This window comes from Heptranchias perlo, chromosome 28 (assembly GCF_035084215.1).
Source record: "Heptranchias perlo isolate sHepPer1 chromosome 28, sHepPer1.hap1, whole genome shotgun sequence".
In the NCBI taxonomy this organism is placed as follows: Eukaryota; Metazoa; Chordata; class Chondrichthyes; order Hexanchiformes; family Hexanchidae; genus Heptranchias; species Heptranchias perlo.
Genome location: NC_090352.1, coordinates 33,206,305 through 33,218,651, shown reverse-complemented (window position 1 = coordinate 33,218,651; position 12,347 = coordinate 33,206,305). Strand labels below are relative to the sequence as shown.

Sequence of the window (12,347 nt, the reverse complement as noted above, 5' to 3'; positions counted from 1 at the left end):
CAAAGAATTACTAAGAACCTACAGCACAGAAACAGACCATTCGGCCCAACAGGTCCATACCGGTGTTTAGGCTCCACATCAGTCTCCTCCCACCCTTCTTCATCTGACTGTGCACAGTTATGGTCTCCTTACCTAAGGAAGGATATACTTGCCCGAGAGGGGATGCAATGAAGGTTCACTAGATTGATTCCTGGGATGAGAGGGTTGCCCCATGAGGAGAGATTGAGTAGAATGGGCCGATATTCTCTGGAGTTTAGAAGAATGAGAGGTGATCTCATTGAAACATATAAAATTCTTAGAGGGCTTGATAGTGGAGATGCTGAGAGGCTGTTTCCGCTGGCTGGAGAGTCGAGAACTCGGGGTCATAGTCTCAAGATAAGGGGTCGGCCATTTAGGACTGAGATGAGAAAAATTTCTTCACTCATAGGGTCATGAATCTTTGGAATTTCTACTCCAGAGGGCTGTGGATGCTCAATCGTTGGGTATATTCAAGACTGAGATCAATGGATATTTGGATACCAAGGGAATCAAGAGATATGGGGATCGGGCAGGAGAGTGGAGTTGAGGTTCTTATTGAATGGCTGAGCAGGCTCGAGGGGCTGTATGGCCAACTCCTCTCCTATTTCTTATGCCCTTATGTTCCTGTAACCCGATCAACATATCCTTCTATTCCCTTCTCCCTCCTGTGCTTATCGAGCTTCCCCTTAAATGCATCTATGCTAGTCGCTTCAACTGCTCTATGGGGTATCGAGTTCCACATTATAACCACTCTCTGGGTGAAGAAGTTTCTCCTGAATTCCCTATTGGATTTATTAGTGGCTATCTTATATGAATGGCCCCTAGTTCTGGTTTCTCCTGCAAGTGGAAACTTCTCTACATCTACCCTAACAAACACTTTCATAATCTTTAAAACCTCTATCGTGTCACCCCTCAGTCTTTTTTCGAGAGAAAAGAGTCCCAGCCTATTAAATCTTTCCTGATAGATATAACCTCTCATTTCTGGTATCATCCTAGAAAATCTTTTTTGCACCTTTTCCAGTGCCTTTATATCCTTTTTGAAGTGTGGAGACCAGAACTGTTCACAGTACTCCAATTGTGGTTCATCCAAGGTTCTGTTCAAGTATAGCATAACTTCTCTGCTTTTTAATTCAATCCCTCTAGAAATTAACGCCAGTGTTTGGTTTGCTTTTTAAATAAAAATGGTATTGACCTGCGTTGCTACTTTTAGTGATTTGTATATCTGTACCTCTAAATTCCTCAACTCCTCTACCCTGCTTAGGCGCATTTTCCAAGGAGTATGTGACCTCATTCTTCCAACCAAAATGTACCTCCCCACACTAATCTATATTGAAATTCATTTTCCAATTACACGCCCATTCTGCATGTTTATTAATGTCGTCCTGTACTTTGTCACCGTCCTCCTCGGTACTAACCATACCCCCAATTTGGTGTCGTCTGCAAATTTTGAAATTGTACTTCCGATTCCAGAGTCCAAATCGTTTATGTAAGTGGTGAACAATATGGTCCCAGCACGGATCCTTGTGGAACACCACTTCCCACCTTTTGCCAGTTTGAGTAACTATCTTTAACCCCTACTCTCTGTTTTGTAGCCAGCTTGCTGTCCATTCTGTTACTTGTCCCCTGGCTCCACATGCTCTGACCTTAGTCATGAGTCTACTATGCGGTACCTTATCGGAAGCCTTTTGAAAATCCAAATATATTACATCTACTCCATTGCCCTTGTCTATCCTTTCTGTTACTTCTTCAAAGAGTTCAATAAGGTTGGTCAAGCACAACCTTCCCTTTTGAAATCCATGCTGACTATTCTTTCTTATATTTTTGATATTTCTTATATTCTTTCTGATCTTATATTCTCTATTGCATCTTTGAGTATGGATTCCATTATCTTCTCTACCACCGACATTAAGCTAATTGGTCTATAGTTCCCTGGACTTGTTCTATCTCCCTTTTTAAATCTAGGGATCAAACACAAAGCCCTTTTGCCTTTGAGGAACTATTTGGAACAAAATAGAAATAGGCCCAGTCCTAACCCAAGGCTGTGAGGGTCAGAAAGCAAAAGTAATGTAAAAATGAAATGAGAGATAAAAATGCTTGGCTAGTTACCCATCTCAAAATCGTGCTCTGCCACCCGTCTCATCTTGGGTGGAGTAGTAATCCCTGATTCTATCTCCTGTCTCTTTGGTGCTTTGCTGTCTGGAATCAAGTGGTCAAAACTTTTCCTTGTACCTGTAAAACACAACGTTCATCACCTGTTCATATTTGAACACAAGCGTGTGCCACAGGGTGGCAGAACTTACTCATCAATAGTGTGAAGATACAAACAAACACATTTCTAGGCCTACCAGCCACAGCACAAAAACAGGCCATTCAGCCCAACTGGTCTGTGCCAGTGTTCATGCTCCACACAAGCCTCCTCCCCTCCCTACTTCAACTAACCCTATCAGCATATCCTTTTCACTCCTCTGAGCTAAGCATTTGTCATCAGAGCAGCTCAATTTTCAGAGAAATACAGGTAAAAGCAACAACATTGAGCAGCGTTTGTTTGTTGCAATGCATAGCACCACAGAGCTGTACAAAAATAAATTCATGTTTTGAACAACCATTGCGGGGGGGGGGTGGGGGGAGAGGAGAGAAGAGGAGAGGAAAGCACTGATCAAAAGGCGTGGTCTGAAACACAGGGAGGCGGGAAACAAAGATGGCAGAGTGCCTCTCCTAGGGGCTGGATGATGAAGGGTACTGATACTATTAGGAGCAGGTCACCAGCCTGCCAATCCACCCACCCATCCGGCTAAGCATGGTGCCTGGAGGAAAAAAAAACTTAAAATGGGGAACAAAAACAAAATTAATGTTCTTTTTCTCTGCCCACTCCCGATTAGATGATTGTTGATAAATGAAAGTGTCATTTGGGATGGGGGCTAATAAACTAACAGCTGAGAAACAAGCTCAGGAAGGAAGGAAGGAATTACTTCATCATTGAATTATTTCATTCTTCAAAGAAATTCAGTGTCTTGCAATTTCATGGAAAACACCAGAAAAAAACATAGGTGGGTGAAAAATGGTTAAAGAAGGGAAAAAAGTAAATCTGATTAAACCTTATTTTCCAAATTGGCCTTGCCTCCCTCAAAGTCAGAGAATGTGAACCTATCACACAAAGCAATGAACCACGGCAGACGAGTACGAACACACAGCTGAAGACTTTCAGCCTCGCTCTGCTTAACACAGCAGCCTTGGCAAAATGCTTAATTAGTCAAGTTTTGCTGTGCAGGTGGACGTTAAAGATCCCACGGCACTGCTTGAAGAGGAGCAGTGAGTTCTCCCAGTTAACTTGGCCACCCAACCATAAGCAAAAATAACAGATCAACTGTTCGTTCAATTAGCTACATTTTGCAGGACTGCTGTGCACAAAATGGCCGTCACATTCAACAGTGGTTGCACTTAATTCATTGGATGTGAAGTGCTTTGAGACATCTTGATGAACGGAACAAGGTGCTAAAGAAATACAAGTTCTTTCTGAATTCAGTTTCTCAAAATCATAACGTTAGTAGGTTCAAAGCCAGATGGTATCAAAGTGGGGGTGGGGGAAGAAATGCTGCAACATCACTTCCTTATCTGTTTTCCTTCATTTACCATTGGAGAAAATGCACCGAGGTATGGATGCAATGAATTTCTATGTAATTTTTTTTAAGCATAGGAATGTAATCCATTAAATGCATCACAAATGCTTCAATTTGACATTTTTTACACCACTCGAATGACACAATCAAACAAGAAGAAAACAACCAATCTCCCCATCCTGTTGATTGCGTGTTTACTTCCTGGTGTGCATGTTATCGTTCTTTACATCTGTCTTTTCGTTTGGATTCCAGGATACTTGCAGCTGACTTGTAGGCCCAGTTAAAAATGCCAGAAATTGGGCCCTGAATATGAGCGGATAGAATCCGAATTAAGGGAGGAAAAATATAAAAGTGGTTTCCCTGTAAAAGACTGGAATTCCTATTGACAGACAAGCATTGAGTTGCTGTGCACTGTTACTGTATTTCCTTACCGAGCAGCTTTTTGGTGTTGGCCTGCGAAGGCTGCCCCATGTCCAGACTCATAGACTTGCGGGTCCTGGGGCTAATTTGCCCCATTGTTGGGTAATTAGCGGCCAAATATCTGTCTGAGGTCTTGGGTGAAACCCACGGCTGGCTTTCTCTTAAAGCTCTGTAAAGAGAAATGGAAGGAAAATGTTGATACACCATTTGGACACCCAGTTCAAAAAATTTATTCTGTCATTGAAGAGGCTTCAGAAAGACAACACGACCACTGGTATTATACCAAGGACGCAGAAGAGGGAGAAGAGTGGAATATGTCGTTTAACACACAAGTGAAGACAACTAGTTAATTTGTGAGCTTTAACGTTGATGTAATACTTTTCCTGAGACCCGGACTCTGAATGCAAGGTAAAAACGCCTACATAATTGGGAATGGATTACCAATTCTGAGTTTAAAGTATTCTTTGTATAGTTCCATTTTACTTGTTGTGATACCACAAATTCCAAGGGAGATTTTGTACACTCGCACTGTGTCTCGTGAGCTGTTTCTCAGTGAAACTGCTTCCATCTTGTAAACTCCCTAAACTGGAGTTAAAGAGCACGGATCACCATCAGTGTGCTCTGCAAAAACATCAACCAACTTGATATCCTTATACATCCATATTTACCATCAGATGAACTTGTTTTGCAAGAGATGCTGAGCCCAACAGTGCAGTGCAACTGAATTGACATCATCTGCAGGCACGTGTCAGTTTCTATATGTACGCTGATGCCATCCAGCTCTACCTCTCCATCACTTCCCTAGGCCTCAACATCACTTCCATGCTATCAGACTGCCTGTCCAACGTTCAAGAATTGCATAGAATATACAACATGGAAACAGGCTATTCGGACCAAACAGGTCGATGCCAGTGTTTTATGTTCCACACGAGCCTCCTCCCACCCGACTTCATCCAACACTATCAGCATAACCTTCTATTCCTTTCTCCCTCATGTGCTTATTTAGCTTCTCCTTACAATCAGCTTCCGTCAGTTATGCAGAAAGATAAACTAGCACCAATGTCACACTCAATTAACACCATTGCAGCAATGAAAATTTACATTTTATTCAATTCACAATTCAAACAAAAACAGACCTGGAGTTCAGCTGAGGAGAGAGACTAGTTATTTTTGGAGTTGCATTTACAGATGTGGAGTCATATTTTCCAGTTACATCCAGCATTAGATCAACATAGCCGAAGAGATAACAAAATGCAAACAATAATGCAGGTACACAGACCTGGAGCCTGGGTCAGCATGGTGCATGAAATATGTATCCATTGGCACATTCTCCATGGAAATGTCAGACAGTAAGAGAGACTTTCTGTGTTTCAGACTGCATCGACTCCTCACCTCCTCTGAAACGGTCAGCAAGGCTGTGAAAAAACAATTTAAAAAAAAAATGACTTACTTGGTAAGTCTGGTCTTTGTCAGAGTCATTGTGAAGACTGTACCAGTCCCTGTGATTCACTATTTCAGAGTCTTATAATCGGTAAAATAATATAGATGGGCTGCCTGGCAGCATTAATGTTAGAATACTAGACTCCCCTTTAGAGGTAGCCCAGGCAGTTTTCCCTACTTGACTCCTTGGTGGCATTGGAGAAGAGTCCATGGACACCAGCTGCCCCTCTAGCACCTCCACCAAGTAGCTACTTGCTATGTAGTAGACTCAACAGTGAGCACTGGCAGATTCTTCGACTGCTGGAGCAGATCACAGCTGAGATCATCACCTCCGCATTGAATGGCCTTATACATCCAATTTCTAGCAAGGGATCCGGATGGAGAATCCTGGCTGATTGTTCCCTCCCTAACTAAGGGGCATTGAACCAAACGTAATATCCCCTCACTGCTACATGATCAAGATCAGATAACTCAGAACGGACTGGGAATGAAACCAGAGACACTCTGGTATGCACAGCTCAGTTGTTTTTCCCAACTGAGCCATTAGGGGTGCTAGAGCACCAGGTTTAATCTGTCTTCCCAACTTGGTTACCCTTGATGGCCAACTGTTCACCATTTGTGACAGACATGCCTTACAGCAGCAGTGGTTTCAACTTGACCCCTCCGCCCACTTTTTCCGGAAGCTCACATGACTAAACTTGCATGTTACCAAATAAGCATTGGGTCAAATTCCAGCTAATTCAATGACAAATATTTGACAGTACAAGAGCAAATAAAATTTCTTCTCACCAGCAAGATAAGCTACACTTTGAGTGTTAACTTCAAATTTGTCACAGTTTCTGTGCTTGCCAACCAAGGCTAGTAAGGTGTGCAAAATTCTCACTGTTCTGGCCACTGTGGTGGGGGATGGATGTCTGTATCCTAAAAGAGGGGGGAAAGTCTTCAGGTTTTTAAATGAACAGCTTCAGTATCTAAATTAAGAAAAATGGAAATCCAACCAACATATTGCAGATTGTCATCTGAAATAAAAACTAATACATTAACTTAAAGCTAAGTTGAGCAAATTGTAAGGTAACCCATGTACTGGAGGCATAAACACAGAACAGAATCATTTATCTCGGCTATAAAAAGATATTTCCAAATCTAATTTAGAAGGGATCGTTGCCAGAGCTGGGACGAGGACAACACTGAGTCAACAATCCCGTCATCAATGTCAAATAGACAACTTATATCAAACCACCAAAGTTTTGATCGCTTGGTTCATTGAACCTGGCTGAAACCCTAACACATCCTTGAAACATTTATCCCTCGTTATACAGGTTGTTGCAGTTTTTAAGGGTAGCTCCATTCAATTTGTAGCATTTTGTCCTGGAGCTCTTTTCTTTTGCTAATATTCTGCAGCCCCAATTTCTCATGAAGGTAACGACTCAGTCTGTGGTATTGTGTTACCTTGCCAACAGCCCTCCGTAACTTCACCCAATTAGCCATTCTTCATGTATGAGCTACACAGTTTATGATGGCAAACTACCAGATCGTGGGGCACATGAATCAAGCGCAATCTTGCCCACATACGTGCATTTTTTCAGCACGAGTCACTGTCTATTTATCAGGAATGGGAATCCCGCCTGATGTTCTTTGCTGTCCCTATAATGGGAACATCAAGCTGACTGTCGTGTTGCTACTGCTATCCTGGCTGAGCGCAGCTAACTGAGCGCAGACTTGAGATTAGTTTGTCACACGCTCAAGTTATCAGGCTTTGTAATTTGCTAATTATAGGCTTCTACAGAAGCCAACAGCTCCCTAGTGTCTATTACTAAACATTCTGCAATCGCAGGCTCTGAAGTAGCAGGGAAAAAAAAAAGTTAAAAAAAACACACTTTCGTTTACAACTGCAGGTTTAAAAATGCTCACAATTGCATGCCACTAGCATAAGGAAATCTGCATTGAAAGTGAAGAACTTGCACAAAATATTGTATATTCTGTGACACAAGGGAGTAAGTATATTCCTTGATTGAAATGGCTGAACGCAAACAATGGAGGAAGGATGTATAGCCAATGTGGCCACTCCACTTGGCCAAAAGTCAGTCTGTCTAAAGATACTCCAGGGATTTCCTTTCAAGTGATTAACAAATTCAGGAAGTTGAAGGCATTGCTTGAAACAAGCCACCCCCCTCCTCACCCCAATGAAGGCCAACCTGATGTGGGTGACCCTGGGAGGGGGGGATCTTATGCAATCATATGGCAAGCATTTTGTTTTGGATCCCAGTCCACATTAATGAGAGAGATAGTGTCAGCCCTCTTGGAAATTACTGTAAGCTCTGAATGTCACAGTAGAATTGTGTTCTGCATTGCCACGTTAGACCCTTTAAATGCAAGGACCAGGATTTTTCACACATCTCGCATAATTCTCGTAAATGAAAATCCTCATCAACCAGGGACACAAGTGGTTGGATTGTAACTGATTCATCAAGACTTCTTCAACTGATAAGGATCTCCACTTCCTCTCTATTGCAGATTGAGAAAAAATTGAGCAGATCTAAGCCTCTGAACAAGTCTCTGATCTTCATCCATCCACGACATTAAAAAATTTGCAACAAGAGCCAATTTTAGGGGTTGTTACAACCGAACCGGTAATAAATCAAATACCTGTAATTAAATCATTGTGAAAAAGTGGATCAGAAGCTTATTCCAATGATCAAAGTATGTGTCTCTCAATCCACCGTACATAAATCCTAATCTCTCAGTAAGGAGACAATTCAGATCTCAGAAAGGGGTTTGGTAGGTTGGCAAATGATTGGGCATATCCATGTTGTTTGTTCAGGTCTTCTTTTAATACTCAAAATTCCTTTATCTGTTTTTGACTTTGTAAAAGACTGAAGCAATGAGCCCACCACACCATAATTCTTCAACTATATCCCACTTCTGTACTTTCACCTACTGCAGGGTCCTGAAGGAAACTTATAAAACCTCCCAATTCCCTGTTTAGGTCCGATGGGGAAGGAAGACTGATGACTAACCAAACCAGCACGTGACCAGATACACAGATGATATCAACTGCTTCTTCAACTAAATTGTGTGTCAGAATAATTGAGTCAAGTATTAAATAGGGGTTGTGTGCAGCATAAAGGGAAGACTTTCCTACAATGATCTACAAACCCCATATATCCCACCAGACCAAGGGAAGCCTGAGAAGTCATTAATCAAACTGTTGTAACAAAGCTGAAATTTCTGACAATCAAGCAAGCCAAAATTCTGATAAAAAGGCTACTTGATATCAAGCTAGCTGGGTGTCCCACCTTCTCATACATATTTGACATGTGGGGGAGAGAAGAGGTGCTTTCTATTTCCAATAAAACAGTACCAAAGTGAATCTTCTGGAAGGGGTGGGGGCTAATGATATTTATTCAGGGAAACTTTTCATGTCCCCTTAAACCCTGGTCTTTATAATTATATCTCTCCCCTCTTTTTCTGATGATAAACTTTGTGTGATGCAGATAGGACTTCCGGCAGGCCACTGACCTTTCTTGAAGTGGTTTCCTGTACTAGGCCACACCCTGCTTCCTGTCGTGGCTGATATTCTATGGAGGTAAGGACTGAACAGCAATTATCTTCGCCTCCCCATACCCTTCATTCGATAACTGGACTGTTGTAACCGTCCTGTTTTGTTAAGCTATTTATTGAACTAGTTAAAACTATCGGGCCCAGAACTTGCTGGAAAAGTTGTGGGACCGACGCAAGCAGTTATTAAAAAGTGCATATCGGCAGCAAGTTCAGGGTATTGAGGTACGACACGAGTGGCAAATCTCCAGAACTTGCTGGTCAATTTATGCTGCTCTACCGGTGGCTTTGCACAAACAGCATCTCACCCTTAGCCTCCTCGTTATTTTTAAGAAGTTGCTGGATTTGCACCTTAATTGCCCATTAAACTCGCCACAGAAAATGTAGTAATTAATAGTGCAAGTACCCTTTTAACAATGTGATAATTGTAATTGACTGCCAATCAATCTCTCTGGCCTAGAAAGCAAACAATTTAAGCATTTCTAGTTTCCCAAAGGTGCTGGTGAACCTTCATGAACTGTAGTGATTGTTTGTGGCTTGCTTGGCCCACTTAAGGCATTAAGAGTCAAAAAAATGTAATGTGGACCAGAGTCATGCATAGGCCAGATGGGGTAGGGTGGCAGAGTGCTGTTGCTGGTGGACCCTCAGTTTTTTAAAAAAAGTTTAAAATAAATTCTCCCTTCTATATGTTCTTGAACATCTTACACTGAAATTTCTGTTCAAAGCAATCCAGAATTTTGATGTAAATATTTTATTTATTTGTTCTCAGAATATGGGCCACATTTATTGTCCACCCGTAGTTGCCTTGAAAACTACGTGGCTTGCTTGGCCACTTCAGAGGCATGAAAAGTCAACCACGTTGGGTGGGATTGGTCACATGGAGGCCAGACTGAGTTGTGTTGGCATGTTTCCTTTCCTGACAAATGTCAGTGAGCCAGTTGGGTTTTTACAAAAACGAAGTGGCTTTTGTGGTCATTTTTTCTGGTGCCAGCCATCAAATTACCAGATTTGTTCAATTTAATTTCACAACTTTGCCAAAGTGGAATTTGAACCCATGACCTCTGGGTTGCCAGTCCAGTACCACAACAATACCATACTCTACATAAAAAGTATATATCAACTTTAGGGAACCCAGTGACAGACCGAGTTGGTCATAGCGTCGAACTGGTAGAGGTCGGAGAGCAGTTTGTCCCTTTCCACCCTCTCACCCAGGAACTGTGCACTTCAGAGAGACACGAAGAGGAGAAAGAAACCTGGTACAAACCTGTTGGCAGGACTTGCCACAGTCCAACTCCAGGAGACTCCTGATACAGGATGAAGAGACAGGCTGGTTTGGACCTAATGGTGTTTTATTTGTTCTTAGAAATTCTTAAGTTCCAGAAAAACCGCGAGGAACTGGACAATCTGAAACTTCTATATGCCCACCGCTAGGAACAGGACAATCTGAAACTTCTATATGCCCACCGCTCGGAACAGGACAATCTGAAACTTCTATATGCCCACTGCTAGGAACAGGACAATCTGAAACTTCTATATACCCACTGCTAGGAACAGGACAATCTGAAACTTCTATATGCCCACTGCTAGGAACAGGACAATCTGAAACTTCTATATGCCCACCGCGAGGAACAGGACAATGTGAAACTTCTATATACCCACTGCTAGGAACAGGACAATCTGAAACTTCTATATGCCCACGTTCAAAAATGATGTGCATCAACAGTAAATCTATTGATTAAAAAAGGTCAACTTAACCCCCAATCATTTTTATAGGCAACTGGTCAATAGAGTGACAGCTTGTTGAGATAAACCATCTTGTGAGTAAGGTTTATGAACTGCAAATGGCAAAGTTGTTAGACTTATCATCCTAGAATTTATTTCATAATACTCTGCAGGTTCCTTATTTTATGCTTATAAACTCTCAACTTGTAATGGGTTTTAGAGGTCTTTGTCAGATTTCTGTTGATGCATCTCTGCATGCCGACTGAAATACCACTGTATTTCAGGGAATCTTTGTTTTTTTCAGTCCCTTCCACCAACCGACCTCCCCTACCCCAAGAAAAATTGTAGTTTGTGCACATGGATTCAAAGACAATAACCAGGAGTAAAAAGTTAGGAAATGGTAGGTTAACATCTCTATTAAATACACACAGTGCACAAGGTGCAGAGCAGATTCAGGAAGGAAAGATGTGATTTGCCAAATCCTAAACTGCAAAATGATACAAGGTCTCTTCCTCCAGTTTTGTTAGCAAATCAACATGGGCACGACAGAACAGAACCTCCAGCCTTTTGTGAATCAACTGTTGGAGTAATTCACCTCACCTTTCATCAGGTGTCCCACTAGTGCAAAATTGAAGTTAGAGTTGAAATTGAGCCCTACAAAATGGTCCATCTGCTTGCAGTGCCACTCCAAAGGTCTTCTAGTCTCCATAAATACCTCCTCTGGACTCTGAAGGGAGAAGCAAAATACTACAATGAATAAACTCATTCATCAAGGCTGCTTGCTCTGCAAATTGACTGAAAAGCAGAGGTTTACAGTGGAACTTGATTTAATTCAACTCTCTTCAAAAGAATTATTACATTCACAACATACACCAGTTTTGGCGACAGTCTGGTCCATGTCTGTGACATCTTCCGGCCGCCATTTTGAATCAAAATGGTAACTGGAGACAACCCTTTGGCAGAGTTAACTTACACATTGGTCCTGGACTGGGAGACCTGGGCTCAGATCTCAGCCGACATATTATAGCAGCCCCCCTGTGGCTTATAGGCAGGGGAAAAAATTGAGACGTTCCACCTCAAGTCTCTCTTCACATTCATTACTGGCTGGACACAGACTGGCACTGATGAAAAGAATTTAAAATCGATGACCACAGGCATCTCTAAAGCCCTCATTGGCCAACCTAGCTCATCAACAGAAAGTCAAGAATGATAAACGAACTGAAGGCAAACAGCCAAATACTATTAATTTTTTCTTCATTTTAAGAGTTAATTTTTCACTTGAAATTCAACTCTGGTGAAGTGGGTGTGAGGTGATTTGCACCCAGGTCAATTACCATTCTACGTGACAGCTTGTTAGGAGGCGCAGAAGGCTGGCTCAGGTTTAACTGTCCAAGTTCCCTGCCCCTCTGGGGGAAGTCATTTCACCTGCACTTACCACCCCAACCTGATAGTGCTGGGATTCAGAACTCACGTGGGGAATCCCAAGAGTCCAGCAGCAAATATTTTAAGTTTTGACTGCTATAATTTAAACTTCTACAAGCAGATTAGTATGGCAATATTAGTTCATCTTCT

General features: G+C 42.0%; 1 protein-coding gene across 5 annotated transcripts in view; it reads right to left on the bottom strand.

Annotated features, from left to right (window-relative positions):
* Positions 1–12,347, bottom strand: part of nf1a (neurofibromin 1a) — a 276,274-nt gene that overhangs the window by 19,898 nt on the left and 244,029 nt on the right. For all 5 annotated transcript variants that reach the window (XM_068008408.1, XM_068008404.1, XM_068008406.1 and 2 more), the window contains 5 exons: positions 11,376–11,502; positions 6,285–6,416; positions 5,335–5,470; positions 4,067–4,224; positions 2,125–2,247 (listed from right to left, as the gene is read on the bottom strand). In XM_068008408.1, coding sequence (XP_067864509.1) covers positions 2,125–2,247; positions 4,067–4,224; positions 5,335–5,470; positions 6,285–6,416; positions 11,376–11,502 — 676 coding nt within the window. The remainder of the gene's footprint in view (positions 1–2,124; positions 2,248–4,066; positions 4,225–5,334; positions 5,471–6,284; positions 6,417–11,375; positions 11,503–12,347) is intronic.